This window comes from Salvelinus fontinalis, chromosome 4 (genome assembly GCF_029448725.1).
Source record: "Salvelinus fontinalis isolate EN_2023a chromosome 4, ASM2944872v1, whole genome shotgun sequence".
NCBI classification, from domain to species: domain Eukaryota; kingdom Metazoa; phylum Chordata; class Actinopteri; order Salmoniformes; family Salmonidae; genus Salvelinus; species Salvelinus fontinalis.
This window is the reverse complement of record NC_074668.1, coordinates 53,795,884-53,815,862: the sequence shown is the minus strand read 5'-3', so window position 1 is coordinate 53,815,862 and position 19,979 is coordinate 53,795,884. Positions and strand designations below refer to the sequence as shown.

At 43.9% G+C, this 19,979-nt stretch overlaps 1 protein-coding gene across 4 annotated transcripts in view; it reads left to right on the top strand.

Moving 5' to 3' along the window:
- LOC129854007 (rho guanine nucleotide exchange factor 28-like) overlaps positions 1–19,979 on the top strand; it is a 78,379-nt gene that overhangs the window by 53,898 nt on the left and 4,502 nt on the right. For all 4 annotated transcript variants that reach the window (XM_055920595.1, XM_055920594.1, XM_055920596.1 and 1 more), the window contains 20 exons: positions 1,134–1,287; positions 1,554–1,609; positions 5,713–5,764; positions 6,328–6,448; positions 6,523–6,647; positions 6,954–7,094; positions 7,263–7,513; positions 7,645–7,770; positions 8,017–8,134; positions 8,341–8,601; positions 8,867–8,943; positions 11,509–11,687; positions 12,000–12,088; positions 12,376–12,567; positions 12,703–12,831; positions 13,068–13,201; positions 13,604–13,651; positions 13,829–14,104; positions 18,123–18,374; positions 19,380–19,734. In XM_055920595.1, the coding sequence (XP_055776570.1) occupies positions 1,134–1,287; positions 1,554–1,609; positions 5,713–5,764; positions 6,328–6,448; positions 6,523–6,647; positions 6,954–7,094; positions 7,263–7,513; positions 7,645–7,770; positions 8,017–8,134; positions 8,341–8,601; positions 8,867–8,943; positions 11,509–11,687; positions 12,000–12,088; positions 12,376–12,567; positions 12,703–12,831; positions 13,068–13,201; positions 13,604–13,651; positions 13,829–14,104; positions 18,123–18,374; positions 19,380–19,734 (3,136 nt within the window). The remainder of the gene's footprint in view (positions 1–1,133; positions 1,288–1,553; positions 1,610–5,712; positions 5,765–6,327; positions 6,449–6,522; positions 6,648–6,953; positions 7,095–7,262; positions 7,514–7,644; positions 7,771–8,016; positions 8,135–8,340; positions 8,602–8,866; positions 8,944–11,508; positions 11,688–11,999; positions 12,089–12,375; positions 12,568–12,702; positions 12,832–13,067; positions 13,202–13,603; positions 13,652–13,828; positions 14,105–18,122; positions 18,375–19,379; positions 19,735–19,979) is intronic.

The following is a 19,979-nucleotide window of genomic DNA, read 5'->3' as shown; positions in this document are numbered from 1 at the left end:
ATACTTGGGGTCATTGGCCAGTGGGTTAACTGCCTGTTCAGGGGCAGAACGACAGATTTGTACCTTGTCAGCTCGGGGATTCGAACTTGCAACCTTTCGGTTACTAGTCCAACACTCTAACCACTAGGCTACCCTGCCACCCCTTTAACTTCCTGACTGATGTAATGAGATGTTGCTTCGATAAATCCACATAATTTTCTCTCCTCATGAAGCCATCAATTTTGTAACGTTCACCAGTCCCTCCTGCAGCAAAGCACCCCCACAACATGATGCTGCCACCTCCATGCTTCACGGTTGGGATGGTGTTCTTCGGCTTGCAAGCGTTCCCCTTTTTCCTCCAAACATAACGATGGTCATTATGGCCAAACAGTTATATTTTTGTTTCATCAGACCAGAGGACATTTCTCCAAAGCACAATCTTTGTCCCCATGTGCAGTTGCAAACCGTAGTCTGGCTTTTTTATGGCGGTTTTGGAGCAGTGGCTTCTTCCTTGCTGAGCTGCCGTTCAGGTTATGTCGATATAGGACTTGTTTTACTTTGGATATAGATACTTTTGTGCCTGTTTCCTCCAGCATCTCCACAATGTCCTTTGCTGTTGTTCTGGGATTGATTTGCACTTTTCGCACCAAAGTACGTTCATCTCTAGGAAACAGAACACGTCTCCGTCCTGAGTGGTATGACGGCTGTGTAGTCCCATGGTGTTTATACTTGCATACTATTGTTTGTACAGATGAACGTGGTACCATCAGGTGTTTGCTCCCAAGGATGAACCAGACTTGTGGAGGTCTACAATTTTTTCTGCTGTCTTGGCTGATTTCTTTTGTTTTTCTCGTGAAAATTACTTGTGTCATGTCCTAACTGACTTGCCAAAATTATAGTTTTTTTAACAAGAAATTCGTGGAGTGGTTGAAAAAGGAGTTTTAATGACTCCAACCTGTATTTAAACTTCTGACTTCAACTCTACAAATTACTGTACAATAGAATATGTCACTGTCTAAACAACATTAGCAGGTAATAGCAACATCTGACTGTGCTTTAATCTCTCTCTCAAGCTCTCTCTCTTACTCACTGGTACATCAAATAAAACACCCCCGCCCATGGCTTTGGCTTCTCTGGGGCTTTCTGCACTGTAGGTGAAGGAGGGAAAAGAGAAGACTGGAAAGGAGAAGACAGGAGCAACTAACATACACCAGTTTGTGCCAGTCTCTCCCTCAGGACCCTCTGGTCTGTCTGTATATGTGGCCTGTGACAAGCCTGTCCCTGGGAAAGAGTTGCTGCAGTGTACCAGTGAGTACTGTACTTTTTGTCGTACTCTATTCCCTGTAGGGGACCATTGCTCAGGTCTTTGGCCATGTCTAATAACAAGGCAATTTGATAGCAATTCCAATCCAATGAGATTGCTAATTAGAATTTATTTATAGAAGCTTTAATGCTAACATGGAGGATAGTTTGGTCAAACTCTGTGCACAATTGGCTCTGCTGAGCACTAGTATCTGATTACTGTGACAATTAACATACTGAGTGAAAGTCATAAAATGTCACTTCCTCCCTAGACTGCTCTCTGAGTGTCCATAAGGGCTGTCGTGACTCGGCTGCAGCCTGTGGGAAGGTATGGGTCACCTACTGAACATATTATTTCACCTTTCACCCCATGAGTACTGTATATCACTGAGAACTAATGCTACATTCATGCCATGTGTTCGGAAATACAACTTCTAAACTCAGAGCAACAAGTTGTTTGCATTCATGTGCTTTGAATTCAGAGAGAATGACAATTGACTAACGCCTGACTAGTTACTTCAACCATAAACGAGAATTACGGCTAACATGCTCGCAAACAAACAAATGATTGTGTTCTAAAACATATTTATATAAATGGGCTGTTTTTGATGAATAACATTTTGTTGTTTGTAATTAACTGCCGAAAAAATGATGTCGTCAACGGTAATTTCCTTGGTAGGTGATATCAGAGTTCAGCATGTCGGAGAAGTTGGAGTACTCATATCTTACCCGAGTTTCCGATTTGTAATTAAGAGTTGGAGGGCCATTCAAATAGATTTTTTACTCTCGGAAACTACAATTTCCGAGTTTCAGACATGTTTCGAACGCGTCATAAAGAACATGGAGACCTATGCTAGGATCCTATTCACGCTATAGCTGAGCTGGGAGAATACATGGCACCCAGTCTAGCTTTGTCTTGTAAATGTACTCGCCAGTGTTGATTTTAGCATGTCAATCTTGGTGTGGCAAACCAAAAAATGCATGCCAGCAAAGCCACTACACAACACAACATAGCACTAAACAATACATGAATTGCACTATAACGGTGAGAAACTGTGCCAACAAACTGTTAGGGCCTACATAGAGCTGTCCAAACAGCAGTCCCAACTTACCACTGCTACACCTGGCTATCAGAGAAGCCTTGTATAGCAGCGAAACAGTTCATTCAGCATCATTTACTGCCTTAAAAAAAAACAAAGCTGATATGGCTGACTTGCTTAAAACCTCGTAAAGGATTAGCCCCTTTTTTTCAATTTTCGCCTAAAATGACATACTCCACCAACGCATAGGTACTCACACGACCAACGGATATGGGAACAATAATCGACAAGACCATGGAAACCAAAGGGTACTTAAATACAAATACTAATCAGTGGGAATAGGTGACAGGTGTATGTGATGAAAGTTCCGGGAGGGATTCGTGACAGTACCCCCCTCCAGATGCGCTGCACCAGTAGCGCAATTACACCGGCCTCGACGACGATCGCAAGAACGCAGTGCGGGTCGATCAGTACCCGATGCAACTGCCGAAGTTGCGTCGTCGTCGGACGGGCCAGTTGCTGCTGCTGAAGTTGCGGTGCCGTCGGATGGACCAGTAGCAGTGGGGTCGGACGGCCCGGTTGTGGCAGTGTCGGACGGACCCGTTGTGGCGACGTCGGATGACCAAGTTGCAGGTGCCGAAGTTACGGCGGCGCCTGACAGACCAGTCGCAGCGTTGTCGGACCGGCCATTCCCTCGGTCTCCCTCAATGGTCGATTATTCTGTCACGTTGATATAAAGGATTTGGAGACAGGCACAGGAATACACAATAGGGGTTTTTAATACACCCAAAACAAACATGTATCCAAAAACACTGGGCTGTACCCAAACAAAAGAGCGAGGGTAAACCTTGTTAAACAACACGGGACGATACCCGTAATACACAATATATAAAGCACGTAGCATAACAGCTGCACCAACGCAGAGGTACTCACACGACCAACGGACATGGGAACAATAATCGACAAGACCATGGAAACCAAAGGGCACACATATACAAATACTAATCAGTGGGAATAGGGGACAGGTGTGCGTGATGAAAGTTCCGGAGGGATCCGTGACAATAAGAGGCAATCTGTCATTTCGATTAAGACATTAATGAGAGAGCTAGGACGGATATAGTCAATATAACTATTTGTTCAGCACTTGTATAGCGACAGAATTCAGAACATGGGCCGTTCTTACAGTATTCTCCCTGTACAGTCAGAACCGTGGTATAAATAAAGGGGGCATATAAGCAGACAATGAAAGCTCTTACATTATTCGATGATTACAATTCTCTAAAATGTGTTCATACACTACTGCTCAAAAGTTTGAGAACACCTACCCATTCAAGGGCTTTTCTTTATTTTTACTATTTTCTACATCGTAGAGAAGTAGTGAGGACATCAAAACTATGAAATAACACATATGGAATCATGTAGTGACTAAAAAAGTGTTAAACAAATGAAAATTTATTTTATATTTGAGATTCTTCAAATAGCCACCCTTTGCCTTGATGACAGCTTTCCACATACTTGGCATTCTTTCAATCAGCTTCACCTGGAATGCTTTTTCAACAGTCTTGAAGGAGTTCCCACATATGCTCAGAACTTTTTGGCTGCTTTTCCTTCACTCTGCGGTCCGACTCATCCCAAACCATCTCACGTCGGGGGATTGTGGAGGCCAGGTCATCTGATGCAGCACTCCATCACTCTCCTTCTTAGTAAAATAGCCCTTACACAGCCTGGAAGTGTGTTGGGTCATTTTCCTGTTGAAAAACAAATGATAGTCCCCCTAAGCCCAAACCAGATGGGATTGCATATTGCTGCAGAATGCTGTGGTAGCCATGCTGGTTAAGTGTGCCTTGAATTCTAAATAAATCACAGACAGTGTCACCAGCAAAGCACCCCCACACCATAACACCTCCTCCTCCATGCTTTACGGTGGGAACCTCACATGCGGAGATCATCCGTTCACCCACATCAATTTGGACTCCAGACCATTGCTCGTGTTTCTTGGCCCAAGCAAGTCTCTTCTTATTATTGGTGTTCTTTCGTAGTGGTTTCTTTGCAGCAATTCAACCATGATGACCTGATTCACACAGTCTCCTCTGAACAGCTGATGTTGAGATGTGTCTGTTACTTATGTGTCTGTTACTTATTTGGGCTGCAATTTCTGAGGCTGGTAACTCTAATGAACTTATCCTCTGCAGCAGAGGTAACTCTGGGTCTTCCATTCCTGTGGCTAGAGCCAGTGTCATTATATCGCTTGATGTTTTTTGCGACTGCACAAGTTCTTGACATTTTCTGTATTGACTGACCTTCATATCTTAAAGTAATGATAAACTGTTGTTAATCTTTGCTTATTTGAGCTGTTCTTGCAATAATATGGACTTGTTTTTTTTTTACCAAATAGGGCTATCTTCTGTATACCACCCCTACCTTGTCACAACACAACTGATTGGCTCAAACACATTAAAAAGGAAAGAAATTCCACAGATTAAACTTAAAACTTTTAAGAAGGCACACCTGTTAATTGAAATGCATTCCAGGTTACTACCTCATGAAGCTGGTTGAGAGAATGCCAAGAGTGTGCAAAGCTGTCATCAAGGCAAAGGGTGGCTATTTGAAGAATCTTAAATCTAAAATATAATTTGATTTGTTTAACACTTTTTTGGTTACTACATGATTCCATATGTGTTATTTCATGGTTTTGATGCCTTCACTATTATTCTACAATGTATAAAATAGTAAAAATAACTAAAATCCCTTGAATGAGTAGGTGTTCTAAAACTTTTGACCGGTAGTGTCTGTATAATTGACCCAAAAATTGAAAACATTTTAAAAAACGGTCCAAAAACACACTTTTTACGAGGTAAAATAAACGTTTTACATTTTTAAGATTTCACGTTTGAGACCTGACTTTCTGACCATTTCATATATGAAATCCTACGGCGGAGCGCGCTCGCCACCTTTTGTATTTTTGGTTTATAACATCTGGCGTTTGACATGTTCCACTTGCAATATGTTTTTGACCAACTGCCACCCAATTGAGTGGTATTTGCGATTGTGTGTATGGTTGGCCCAATGCCAATAAGATGCCATTAGTTTTTGTCCATTTCATGGGGCTCTTCCTTTACCAACCCCTACGCTCTGTATTTTCCACTGGCTGCCCCACCAACACAGAAAGCACTGAAATAGGCTGAAACACCTGCATTTGGAAGCTGCCTTACCCATGAAAGCAAAAACCTGCTCCACCTGCCCTGAATGACAAACTGCAGATTTATCGGGACCATCCCCATACTGTTAAGTCAATCTCATGTGCAAATTAGAGAAGGCTAGTAGATGTACTGATAATGAACTACTAAGTAAGTGCTACTAATAAATCTTGGTTTGATTATCCTGTCCTCAGAGGCCTCTGGAGAAGAACGTGGCGATGTTAAAGACCAAATCTCTCCCACACAGTGAGTTTGCCATTCCTTCTCTCCTCTACAATCTCCATTCATCAACATCCTCCTCCTCTTCTCTCCTGCCGAGTAAGTTAGGTATTCCTTCTCCCTCCCTCCTCCTTTACATTTAAGTCATTTAGCAGACGCTCTTATTCAGAGTGACTTACAAATTGGACAGTTCATACATATTCGTTATGGTCCCCCCGTGGGAAATGAACCCACAACCCTGGCGTTGCAAGCGCCATGCTCTACCAACTGAGCCACACGGGTCCTCCTCACTGTTAATGTGTTAAAGTTTAATGGGGGCCATGTGCGTGTGCGTGTGCTTGTGCCTGCAGTGTGAGGACATTGAGCATTTCTCACACACTGAATGAATGTGCCATTGCGCTATAACTACAGTGTTAGGCGTTGTCCCTGTTATGGGTGTTTGTGACACAGAGGTCAAGTTAAGAAGTTTGAAACACAATTAGTAGAATTTATATACAACTCTAATGGAGCTGGATGAATGTTGTCATCTTTGACATGTTCCCTCTTCTCCCTCCTCTCTCTCCTGACCCCCCCCCCCCCCCCATACTCAGTGATGAGGGAGGGTTCCCCTGCCTCACTCACCTCTTCCTCCTCCCTCCTCACGATGCTGCCCCGAGGCAGAAAATATATGACTGCTCCCCTATCTAAGAGCCCCTCTGAGTCTACAGACAGGTGAGTACACACACACACACACACTCTACAGGTCTCTCCAGCTCCACTAATAGATCCCGTCTCGCTCTCTCTAGGAGGCTGAGGGATGCTATGGGGGTCAGTGTGGACAGTGATGTGTGGAACAGCTGCTCCCTTAATGAAGAAGGGGTACAGGTCACAGGGACCGCCCCATCCACAGACCACCAACTCACCACGCAGGGTAATGGCTTGAACTGTACAACTGCACAACACCAGGGTACTAGAAGGACCAGACCTGTTAAAGTACACCATCAACACCTACTGTAAACATACAAACAGACAAGATTCAACAGCAGAAGTGTGTGTTAAGTTTCTCAGATGGAGCCTTGTCCAAGCCAGAATGGCCCATAGGACAGGAGCTGTCTCTGTTCCATCTCCTGTTTCTGTAATGTGAGGCAGCTGAAAGCACAAATACACCCCTGGACAGGACGCTAGTCTATTGCAGTGCCTTTCCTAATAATTTGACCTTTGCCCCCCTCTCCATCAGAGTCGGTCGACACCCCCCTGCTCAGCGACCTATCGGCTGACCTGTTGGGGTTTGAGGTGGAGTCCTGGAGTCTGGCCGTCACAACTGAGTTCTGCAGAAAACACGACAAACACACCGTCAAACGTCAGGATGTCATCTACGGTGTGTTAGTGTGTGTGTGTGTGCATGTGTGAGAGTGTGTGTACGTACAAGGGTCATGTACCCATGACAAAGGAATGGCAACACATTTCAGTGTCTCATATCTACGGTGTGTTGGTGTGTGTGTGTGTGCGTGAACAAGCATGTCTGTCTCTCTCTCTCCCTGTGTAGAGCTGATGCAGACAGAGTTGCACCACATCCAGACACTGACGGTGATGTCCGAGGTGTTTCGTCGAGGGATGCTGGATGAGCTCCAACTGGACTGGGAGTGTGTGGCTCGCATCTTTCCCTGTCTGGATCCTCTCCTGCTCTTCCACAGGAATCTCTTCGGATCTCTACAGGAGCGGCGATACGCTTCAGCCCAGCCAGGACACCCACACAACTACTGCATCCACAGTATAGGGGATATACTGTTGCAACAGGTTGACACGCACACACAGAACAACAGATGTATTACTCACACATGCACATTCACTGTGAACACTCATACAAACACCACATTTACACACCTCTGGACGACTCGAGGCCTATTCATATTCTCTATTTCTGTTAGTTCTCAGAAGACAACGCTGTGAAGATGAAGCAAGTGTACGGAGAGTTTTGTAGTCACCACACGGAGGCTGTCAAAGTCTTCAAAGAGCTGCAGCAGCAGAACAAGAAGTTCCAGGTGTTTGTCAAAGTATGTTTCTGATGGAAGCTTTCTTTTTTTAGTCCAACTTGGTTTTTATGTTTGGTCAATAATGTCCTTAAGGAGGGACTGAACAGGATGAATTTACCTTGATTTTGTGTGTGTTATTACACTTTTCTTATGACTACCGATGCCACTGAGGCCGTTTTTAACCGGAAAAGTTGTTTGGCAACGGCTCCTCTTTTAAAATGTCGATATCTTTCACTCAACACACACCTGTTGTTGTCTCTTCTTCAGCAACAGAGTAACAACTCTCTGGTCAGAAGAAGGGAGGTGCCAGAGTTCATCCTGTTAGTGACTCAGCGCATCACCAAGTACCCTGTACTACTGGAGAGGATACTGCACTATACACCCGGTCAGTTACAAAGAGGGGGAGAAGGAGGGAGGGAGAGACAGAGACAGAGAGAGAGAGAGCAACATTGAGAGAGAGAGAGCATGAGAGAGAAAAGTATGTGCTTCTTGGCACTATGTACACAACTATATCATGAAACGTTGTCAAGTACGCCAGTGTAGATCGTAAATAGCCGCTGAATTGAAGCGGTTTGTTCCTTCTACCTCCAGAGGGCAGTGAGGAGCACACTGAGCTGTCGCAGGCACTCACTCAGGTGCGTGACATCATCACTGCAGTGGACATGAGTGTGAGCAAGTACGAGAAAGCCCAGGAGCTGCAGGAGGTGTTGAGTCGCGTGGAGAACAAGAGCCTTTCCAAGCTGAAGAGCGGCGAGGTGTTCCGCAAGGACGACCTGCTAGGAAAACACCAACAGAGGGCGCTGCAGCACAAAGGACTTGTCTACTGGAAAACCGCTACGGGACGACTGAAAGGTAGGGTGAGGTCAGTGTGTGTGTGTATAACAGTATTTATTTTTTCTGTTCTTTTTTTGTTTTTTAAAGGAATGGTGCTCCTTTTATATGATAGGATAGATAAAGTGGAAAGATAGAGGAGAGAGTTTCTGAAATAGCAGTGGGACGAATTCGAACCCCATGCTGCAGCGGAATGCATTCCGGAGGCAGTGGCTTATACTGCTGCACCAACCTAGGCCACAACAGTGTCTATTCTAACACTCTCCCTCACCCACTCTCTCTGCAGACACCCTGGCTCTGCTACTGACTGACGTCCTGGTGTTCCTGCAGGAGAAGGACCAGAGACTCATATTTGCCGCCGTGGTATGCCGGTTTGGTCAATCTCGTTACATTACACTCCAATCATTATTTCATTACCTCGTGCCTTATCTGCAATTACATTACGTACCTAAAAGGAAAAGAAAATACCCCCAAAAAAGTTACAAAAAGGATTATTTAAAGGGATGCTTCGGGATTTTGGCAATCAAGCCCTTTGCCTACATCCCCGGAGTCAGATGAACTCATTAGTGTTAGCACAATGACTGGAAGTATATGGGGACAGCTAGCATGCTAGCATGATTGGCTCGCGAAACTACCAAAAACTAGCATTGCGCATCCCCCGCCCACCTGAGGGTCTGTCTTTTTTAGCCATCTATTTCCTGTGTTTGAGAGGTGCAAAATCCACTTGTAACACTGGATTGATTGCTTCCATTTTACTCCTGCGACGCTTTCATACTTTTGCTTGTGCCCGTGGATTTTTCCCATCAATGTTTGTAATGACCTTTCAAACACATCCCTGTAATGGCTGAAATGGATTCAATGGGATACATTGGCTTTGTCAGGGATTTAACGCACCATCTCGACACTTACATTACCGTTCAAAAGTTTGGGGTCACTTAGAAATGTCCTTGTTTTTGAAAGAAAAACAAAAAAATGTGTCGATTAAAATAACATCAAATTGATCAAAAATACAGTGTAGACATTGTTAATGTTGTAAATGACTATTTTCGCTGGAAACGGCAGATTCTTTTTAATGGAATATCTACATAGGCGTACAGAGGTCCATTATCAGCAACCATCACTCCTGTGTTCCAATGGCTCGTTGTGTTAGCTAATCCAAGTTTATAATTTTAAAAGGCTAATTGATCATTAGAAAACCATTTTGCAATAATTTTAGCACAGCTGAAAATTGTTGTCCTGATTAAAGAAGCAATAAAACTGGCCTTCTTCAGCCTAGTTGAGTATCTGGAATATCAGCATTTGTGTGTTCGAATACAGGCTCAAAATAGCCAGAAACAAAGCACTTTCTTCTGAAACTCGTCAGTCTATTCTTGTTCTGAGAAATGAAGGCTATACCGTGCGAGAAATCTCCAAGAAACTGAGGATCTGGAACAACGTTGTGTACTACTCCCTTTACAGGTCTCTCCATAGATGTTCAATTGGGTTCAAGTCCGGGCTCTGGCTGGACCACTCAAGGACATTCAGAGACTTGTCCTGAAGCCACTCTTGCATTGTCTTGGCTATGTGCATAGGGTCTTTGTCCTGTTGGAAGATGAACCTTCGGCCCAGTCTGAGGTCTTGAGCGCTCTAGAGCAGGTTTTCATCAAGGATCTCTCTGTACTTTGCTCCGTTCATCTTTCCCTCATCCTGACTAATCTCCCAGTCCCTGCCGCTGAAAAAACATCCCCACAACATGATGCTGCCACCACCATGCTTCACTGGAGGGATGGTGCCAGGTTTCCTCTAGACGTGATACTTGGCATTCAGGCCACAGAGTTCAATCTTGGTTTCATCAGACCAGAGAATCTTGTTTCTCATGGTCTAAGAGTCCTTTGGGTGCCTTTTGGCAAACTCGAAGTGGGCTGTTGTACCTTTTACTGAGGAGTGGCTTCCGTCTGGCCACGCTACCATAAAGGCCTGATTGGTGGAGAGCTGCAGAGATGGTTGTCCTTCTGGAAGGTTCTCCCATCTCCATAGAGTAACTCTGGAGCTTTGTCAGAGTGACCATCGGGATCTTGGTCACCTCCATGACAAAGGCCCTTCTCCCCCAATTGCTCAGTTTGGCCGGGCAGCCAGCTCTAGGAAGAGTCATGGTGGTTCCAAACTTCTTCCATTTAAGAATGGTGGAGGCCATTGTGCCCTTGGGGACCTTCAATGCTGCATAAATGTCTTGGTACCCTTTCCCAGATCTATGCCTCTACACAATCCTGTATCGGAGATCTACGAATGTGCCATTCCAAATCATGTCAAATAAATAGTTTACCACAGGTGGACTCCAAGTTGTAGAAATATCTCAAAGATGATACATGGAAAGAGGATGCACCTGAGCTCAATTTTGAGTCTCTTAGCAAATACTTATGGAAATAAGGTATTTCTGTTTTTACTTTGTAATAAATTTGAAAACGTTTCTAAAAACCTGTTTTCGCTTTGTCATTATGAATTATTGTGTGTAAATTGATGAGGAAAAACATTTATTTAATCAATTTTAGAATAAGGCTGTAAAGTAACACAATGTGGAACAGGGGGAGAGGTCTGAATACTTTCCAAATGAACTGTACATGGCATAAGAGCAATTTAAAGGGGTAAACTGGGATTGGTACTATCATTTTAATTTAATGGATGGTCAGTCCTTGCATCCATAGTTCCGTCTATGAATTTAAGAGTGTATACATTTCTCCAGCCCCATCATTTAGCTGTTTACCAAAAAAAAGTTGCAGAACTCCGGTACTTCACAGAGAACAGGCTGAAAAGTAGACAAAACAAAAAAGGAGAACAAAAAAACTAAGAACTATTCAACTAAACAGGGAGCCAGGGAGAACCGTCAGTCAGACAGGATGCCAGTAGTGTTCTTTCCCGGAAAATGTTCTTATTTAAACTGTCCCTCTCCAGGACCAGAAGCCCCCAGTCATCCCTCTGCAGAAGCTAATTGTGAGAGAGGTAGCCAATGAGGAGAGAGGGATGTTCCTAATCTCTGCCTCCTCAGTGGGGCCTGAGATGTATGAGGTTCACACCTCCTCGAAAGAAGAGAGGAACGCCTGGATGAGACACATACGACGGGCCGTAGAGAGGTGAGGAGTGTGTGTGAGTGTTTGTGCGTTGATAATATAATAATAATAAGCCATTGAGCAGACACTTTTATCCAAAGCGACATACAGTCACGCATTTTACGTAATGGTGGCCCCAGCGGGAATCAAACCCACGACTATTGGCATTTCAAGTGCTATGCTCTACCGACTGAGCCAAACTGTGTGTGTGTGTGTGTGTGTGTGTGTGTGTGTGTGTGTGTGTGTGTGTGTGTGTGTGTGTGTGTGTGTGTGTGTGTGTGTGTGTGTGGGTGGGTGGGTGTTATTTTGTCCCTAAACCCCTGTGCTGTGTGTTAGTTGTCCTGAGGAGGAGGAAGAGAGAAGTGTTGAGACTGAGGTCAGACGGAACACTGAGCTGAGAGTTCAGAAGATCTACAAACTCCAAGGTAAGATATCAATCATCCCTACACATTCATCATGGACTTAACCATTCCCATTTCAGAACACTTTGTAGCGTTTTTTTTGTTGTCTGTGGGCCAGGAGAAACTGTAATCCGTTTTTCGGTTTTCTTTTAAATAGCCATTACAAACTTCAGCTGACTTTATTACCATAGATTACATTTTCTCCTGGCCAATAGACTAATTTCAGGTTGAGAAACCATCCAACATTATGTTGCAATTTTCAGGACTTCCCCTAAACTGAGTGTGATCCATGATCTATATCGTTCTTTCAGATACCCTGGCAAGTCAGGACCAGCGTATCTGCAGGGGTCTGGAGGAGAAGCTACAACTGTATGCCGAGCTGACAGAGTTAACCCTTCGTACACCAGAGCCCCTGCCACAGCACCACCTACTGGTCCAACCAGACCCTGACGCTCAGATGCCACCGCAGACCACTGCACTACTCACAGCTGCACTCAAAGAGGGTGAGAACCACACACACAGGCGCACTATGCACAGCTGCACCCTCTCCTTTTATATTAGAGAGTATATTGAGAGATATCTATTTTCTCTTTCCTCGCTCGCTCTCTTGTTCTGTCTCGCTCTCTCTTTGTATGTAGCGGAGAAGCTGATGTCTACCTTGCAGGCCAGTGAGGCCCCCACTGAGCCCAGCCACAGCCCCCCTGTCAGAGTCCCAGAGTACTGCAGCTACAACAGCCATTGCAGGATCCAGGAGTTACCCGCGGAGTGTGAGTCAATACACTAACACTAACCCTAATGACCCCCTAACTCTAAACCTAACCACGACCCCCAACGACTATGGAATCACCCAGGAATCGCCTACAGAGAGTGAGTATGAGACACACAACCACACATTAAAGGAATAGTTTACCCCAAAATAGAAAGAATGTCAAAAGTGTTCAATTGTACTATAATCATGAACTGTTTCTTTAAATGGACTGTTTTTGGTGTCCTCTTCCTGTAGTGGACTATCTGAGCACGCTCAGAAGGAGCTCGGCCTCTCTGTTGTCGGATGGCGAGTGGGCAGGGCCAGACACCATCTTGTGGCACTCTATAACCGAGCTGAGGAGAAGAGACACCAATGGAACACCAATGAAGGTGTGTGTGGATAGGTGTGGGTCCTTGTGGGGAGCTAAAATCCCAAAATGTCAAACAAGAAAAATTCTCCCTCTTGGGGACATTCCTCATGTCCCCATAAGGACAAAGGCTATTTTTAGCTTTGGGGTTAGGTTTACAATTAGGCTAAGGGTTAGGGTTAAGGTTTAGGTTAGTGTTACAGGTTAAGGTCAGGGGTAAGGGTTAGGTTTAGTGTTAGAGGTTAAGGAAAATATGATTTTGAATGGAAGTTAATTTTAGGTCACCACGAGGATAGAACATAACGTGTGTGTGTGTGTGTGTGTGTGTGTGTGTGTGTGTGTGTGTGTGTGTGTGGCAAAGGACTCCCAACAGATTTCATAGTTATGTCTCTGTCCTCTTGTAATGGCATATTTTATCCTGCAGGTGGCAGAGAGTGTCCTGAGCCTGACCCAGCTGCTCTACAGTCTGCAGGTGAGAAACGTCACACTCTCTTTAACCCTAGTGCCCAAACAACCACCTGGCAGTAGCATCCCTTAGCCTGGAAGGCTACTTATAGCCATCACCAAATTACTTAAACCTATTTTGATCAATTCAGATCCGCCTACACCAAAGGGTCTGTTTGTAAAAACCATGTATTGGTGTGTGCAGGCAGCTGTGACCATCCAGGACAGCTGCTATGAGGTTCAAAAGCTCCTCCTACTGGAGCTAGAGCACCCGCTCCCACACACCCCCTCCTGTCTCCATGGCAATGGGGCCCAGGAGCAGGAGAAACAGCGGAGTGCTGAGAAGAAAAAGGAGGAGGTAGAGAGGATGAGTGTGGAAAGGAGGAGAGAGGAGGTGGAGGGGATTCAGAAGCTACAGGGGAGGCTGAGACAGGACCAGCAGCGCTGGGAGAGAGAGTGTCTGGCCAGGGAGAGACAACAGGTAAGCACTCAAAATACATAATCTTGTCAGAACACTGACTTTAGAATTACATAGGGTGACATAGTACTGTCAAAGCATAATCTGATAGGAGATTTAGGGTCAAAGAGAACACTACATAAGCCCCTCATAACGTTGATATACAGTACCAGTTAAAAGTTTGAACACACCTTCTCATTCCAGGGTTTTTCTTTATTTTTACTATTTTCTACATTACAGAATAATAATGAAGACATCAAAATTATGAAATAACACATATGGAACGATGTAGTAAACAAAAAAGTAAACAAATATTTGGGATTCAAAGTAGCCACCCTTTGTCTTGATGACAGATTTGCACATTCTTAGCATTCTCTCAACCAGCTTCATGAGGTAGTCACCTGGAATACTATTCAATTAATAGGTGTGCACTGTTGAAAGGTAATTTGTAGAATTTCTTTCCTTAATGCGTTTGAGGCAATCAGTTCTGTTGTGACAAGGTAGGGGTGGGTATGGAGAAGATAGCCCTATTTTGTAAAATACCAAGTCCTTATTATGGCAAGAACAGCTCAAATAAGCCAAAATAAATGACAGTCCATCATTACTTTAAGACAGGTCAGTCAATGCGGAAAATTTTAAGACATTTTAAAGATTCTTCAAGTGTATTCGCAAAAACCATCAAGTGCTATGATGAAACTGGCTCCCTTGAGGGCCGCCACAGGAAAGGAAGACCCAGAGTTATCTCTGCTGCTGAGGTTAAGTGTATTAGAGTTACCAGCCTCAGAAATGCAGCCCAAATAAATGCTTCACAGAGTTCAAGTAACAGACACATCTCAACATCAACTGTCAAGAGGAGACTGCGTGAATCAGGCCTTCATGGTTGAATTGCTGCAAATAAACCACTACTAAAGGACACCAATAAGAAGAAGAGACTTGCTTGGGCCAAGAAACATGAGCAATGGACATTAGACTGGTGGAAATCTGTCCTTTTGGTCTGATGAGTCGAAATTGGAGATTTTTGGTTCCAACCGCCGTGTCTTTGTGAGATGCAGAGTAGGTGAACATATGATCTCCGCATGTGTGGTTCCCACTGTGAAGCATGGAGGAGGTGGTGTGATGGTGTGGGGATGCTTATTGAGTGAGACATACGTTATTATCAGAACCAGCGATTTGTTTGCAGCCTATTCTTTTTCAAATAAGAGTGAATAACAATAGAACTTGATCAACATTTTTACATGTTTAGTTGACCTCTTCTATCTCTACAAGTTGCAAGGGGAGGACCATCCTCCTCAGTGAATTTCATAAAAAATATCAATTGTAAAACATTTAAAAAGTTGTCCTTAGATAAAACTATACTGAATATATTCACGTCAGTAGCCTTAACCTGTTAAAGCTGGGGGCGCTGTTGTCACTATTTATGGTAATCGTGTAATTTTTGAAACGGCTTCCTACAAAATTCTTGATCGTACAATATGCATATTATTATTATTATTGGATAGAAAACAGTCTATAGTTTCTATAGGAGTTGAAATTTTGTCTCTAAGTGGAACAGAACCCATTCTACAGCAATTTCCCTGACATGGAGTCAGATTTCAGAAATTTTGTCCACTGTTCTGGAGTCAGTTTTAAGGCCAATGTTATTCCTATGAGTATACGGACACTGCTTACGTCTTCCCCTGGATGCCTTTACGTGATGACGATTTGAATGGGGTCGATTGCGCAATCACAGGCACTATAAATTAAAAAACCCTGTAGCTAGGAACTCTTTCCCAGCTGCGTCATGCGCGTGGAGGACATCGACCTGCACTTGTTCCAAGCATTAGTTTAGGGAGTAATCTTTCTCAGGTCATGTTTCTACTCGTTATAGTAGTTAACATCATAAGGTAGTTAATTTAAAGCGTTTTATAGCAATTTATATCCGTTTAGTGCGATTTTGGGACATTTATTTCTGAGACGCTGTGAATCTCTGGGCACGCTTCCAGTTCATCTCGAACGCAGTTGGCATTTCCACATGGCAAGAGGACAGCTTTCCACCAAAAGACGATTAGACCCAAGAAAGGATCCTTTGCCCAAGATACTGATGGAAGAACAGCTCAAAGTAGGACATTTTTATTATGATAAATCGTGTTTCTGTCGAAAAATGTTAGTGGCTTAGGACGCCATCTTGTTTGACGTAGCTTCGCTTGGCGCAAACTGTATTGAAAAGTAAGGATAATTTAAAAAATGTAATTCCGCGATTGTATTAAGAATTAAATTGTCTATCAATCGCTGTCCACCCTATATTTTTTAGTCACGTTTATGAGTATTTATGTATACGAGTAGATCACTGTCTAATATGGCGCACGGACATTTTCTCACCAGCTGGGCTACATTTCCCATTGTCTAACCATGATTTTTGGTGGCTAAATATGCACATTTTCGAACAAACTGTATATGTATGTTGTAATGTGATGTTACAGGGGTGTCATCTGAAGAATTCTGAGAAGGTTAGTGAAAAAAATAATATATTTTGGCGATGTTTACGTTATCGCTCTCTTTGGCTAGAATCAATGCTGGGGTAATGTTTGCACATGTGCTATGCTAATATAACGATTTATTGTGTTTTCGCTGTAAGACACTTAGAAAATCTGAAATATTGTCTGTATTCACAGGATCTGTGTCTTTCGATTAGTGTATGCTGTGTATTTTTACGAAATGTTTGATGATTAGTAGTTAGGTAAACACGTTGCTCATTGTAATTATTCTAGTCCATTTGTGACGGTGGGTGCAATTGTAAACTATGCCAGCTACCTGAAATATGCACATTTTTCTAACAAAACCTATCCCATACCATAAATATGTTATCAGACTGTCATCTGATGAGTTTTTTTCTTGGTTAGGGGCTATAAATATCTTAGTTTAGCCGAATTGGTGATAGCTACTGGTGTTGGTGGACAAATAAAAGATGGTGGATTATGCTAATGTGTTTTTAGGTAATAGATTTACATCTTTACATATTGTGTCTTCCCTGTAAAACATTTTAAAAATCGGACATGTTGGCTGGATTCACAAGATCTGTGTCTTTCATTAGCTGTATTGGACTTTAATGTGTGAAAGTTAAATATTTAAAAAATATATTTTTTTTGAATTTCGCGGCTCTGCCTTTTCAGTGGGGGGGGGTGTGCCGCTAGCGGCACCCTAGTCCTAAACAGGTTAACAGCACTCTGTAGGGTAGCACAATGATATAGCCGGGGGACAGCTGACTAGGTGAACAGATGATCTCTGCATTTGTGGTTCCCACTGTGAAGCATGGAGGAGGAGGTATGATGGTGTAGGGATGCTTGGCTGGTGACACTGTCTGGGATTTATTTAGAACTCAAGGCACACTTAACCAGCATGGCTACCACATCATTCTGCAGCGATACGCCTTCCCATCTGCTTTGTGCTTAGGGGGACTATCATTTGTTTTTCAACAGGACAATGACCCAACACACCTCCAGGCTGTGTAAGGGATATTTGACCAAGATTGAGAGTGATGGAGTGCTGCATCAGATGATATGACCTCCACAATCACCCAACCTCAACCCAATTGAGATGGTTTGGGATGAGTTGGACCGCAGAGTGAAGGAAAAGCAGCCAACAATTGCTCAGCATATGTGGGAACTCCTTCAAAACTGTTGGAAAAGCATTCCAGGGGAAGCTGGTTGAGAGAATGCCAATGAGTGAGTGTGCAAAGCTGTCATCAAGGCAAAGGGTGGCTACTTTGAAGAATCTCAAATATAAAATATATTTAGATTTGTTTAACACTTGTTTGGTTGCTACATCGTTCCATATGTGTTTTTTTATAGTTTTAATGTCTTCACTATTATTCTACAATGTTGAAGATAGTAAAAATAAAGAAAAGCCCTTGAATGAGTGGGTGTGTCCAAACTTTTGACTGGTACTGTAAGAATGACATAGGGTGACATAAGAGTGTCATAGCACATTATGTTCATTTTAAGCCTTTATTAACTTGCTATCATCCGATCTCTCTCTGATGCCAATACTATTCTTCTGCATATAGGGGGAGCAGGTGAGTCTGTTGGAGCAGCGTGAGCAACAGTGCCACCTGGAGGCTGAGAGGCTGCGCCGCGAGCGGGAAGAGCTGGAGCAGCAGCTGTTGGAGTACCAGCAGAACCTAGAGAGGCTGAGGGAGGGTCAGAGGAGCATGGAGAGGGACAGGGACATGGTGGAAGCTGAGCACAGGCTGCTCCAGAGCTGGAGACACAACCGCCAGAGCTCCCTGCCTATTATGATATTGCTGGACCTGGACCAGGTGGGTGGTAACCTTCCCAAGGCTAATTGGTGCAGATAAGCCTGGAAGAACAATGACTCAAATCTGGCCTATGTGGGAGTACATTTTTTAAATAATACTAATATCTAAACTTGAAAGTCGTGGCTCTGAATCAGAAAACATGTGTGTGTGACAGTAAAAGCATTCCCCTAAATTTGAGTTGCTAAACAGTAGTTAGCTAACTTAATGTAGATGCCTTGCTGGCTATACATCGAAATCTGTGTGGTCAATGTGTGTCATTCTTGTGGGGGAAAACAAATTATCCTAATAGAAATGACGAAATGGACTCAAACAGCTGAAATCTCCTTGTTGCATCAGACGTGAAGTTCGGGGGAAGGTTTGGAGAAAGGTGGTTGATTATGGCCCGATAGTACCAGGACAGACCTCTAGCAACCAAACTACCAGTCACCAGTCGTTTTCAATGGGGGCAGGAAACACAAGGATACATTCAGTGACTTAGCAGTCGGCGACAACGTGACCGTCCGACAAACAATCAGAGGAGGGAGGGTCTCCCTAGCTAGCTTTTGAAACCACGCTTTTGACACCTTGATGTTCTGCATGCTGTTTGGATATATACACCCACAAAGGAAGAGCTTGAAGTTTCATTACTCATTTGTAGCTTCTGGTATAATCAATGGCAATGGATCAGGACTTTTTCTATTGGACTGGGACTTTTTTCCATTCTTTCCTTGGGGTAACAAAGGTCAGGATTGACCCATTGATCCACCAGACCTTCCGAGGGTTGGGTGGAAGTGTCCGATGAACAAGATTAGGTGGGTGGGGAAGGTACAAGGAGGGAAAGGGGGGGGTGGGGGTTGAGACAGAGAAAGGGAAGGAGTGAGTGAATAAGTGTGACAGAGAGAAAAATGGGAAATATGAACGAATGTGTAAGGTTGGTAGGATTGTGTGTCTGTGTTTGTGAGTGTGCTCTGCTGAGATTTAAAACAACTTTCTTCTCCCCACCCTCTCCCCCTCCTCTCCCCTCAGGTGTCCAACCACAGTCGGTCAGGCAGCCTGGACGGCAACGAGGCTGCTCTTCTCCATTCCCTCCAACAGAATCGTCTCCACCACAACCAGCACCAGAGCCTCCACTCTGGCCTGAGAAAGAGCCAGGACAGCCCCAATCACAGCCCCATCCATAGCCCCAACCTGAGCCTCAGGCCCAGCCTCTATAACAGCCTCAACACTCTGCTCAGCCAGGCCCACAGTAAACCATCCACAGAATCACTGACACACCAACACTATGCTCACCCCCAGCACAGCCACCTCCAGTCAGGAAGCTCCCCAAACAACCCCTTTAGGAGCAGGTTCACCACAGGACATGAGGGGCCCAACAACAACAGTGAGTATGATGCTGTTATAGACAGCAGATTTGTGTGGATCTCAGAGGATTTTAAGCCAGGGGTTCTCAAAGTGGGGTCGCGGGTACTGCGGACAGATTTTTATTTATTGTCATCATTTATTTAATGAACATTACTAAAAACAACATATTAAACTAATTCTGGCCAAGGGACACGTGGAATACGTTTAAAGAATGTTATACAATGTAATATTATTAATCTATAATTGATGTTCTTAACCCTGGGC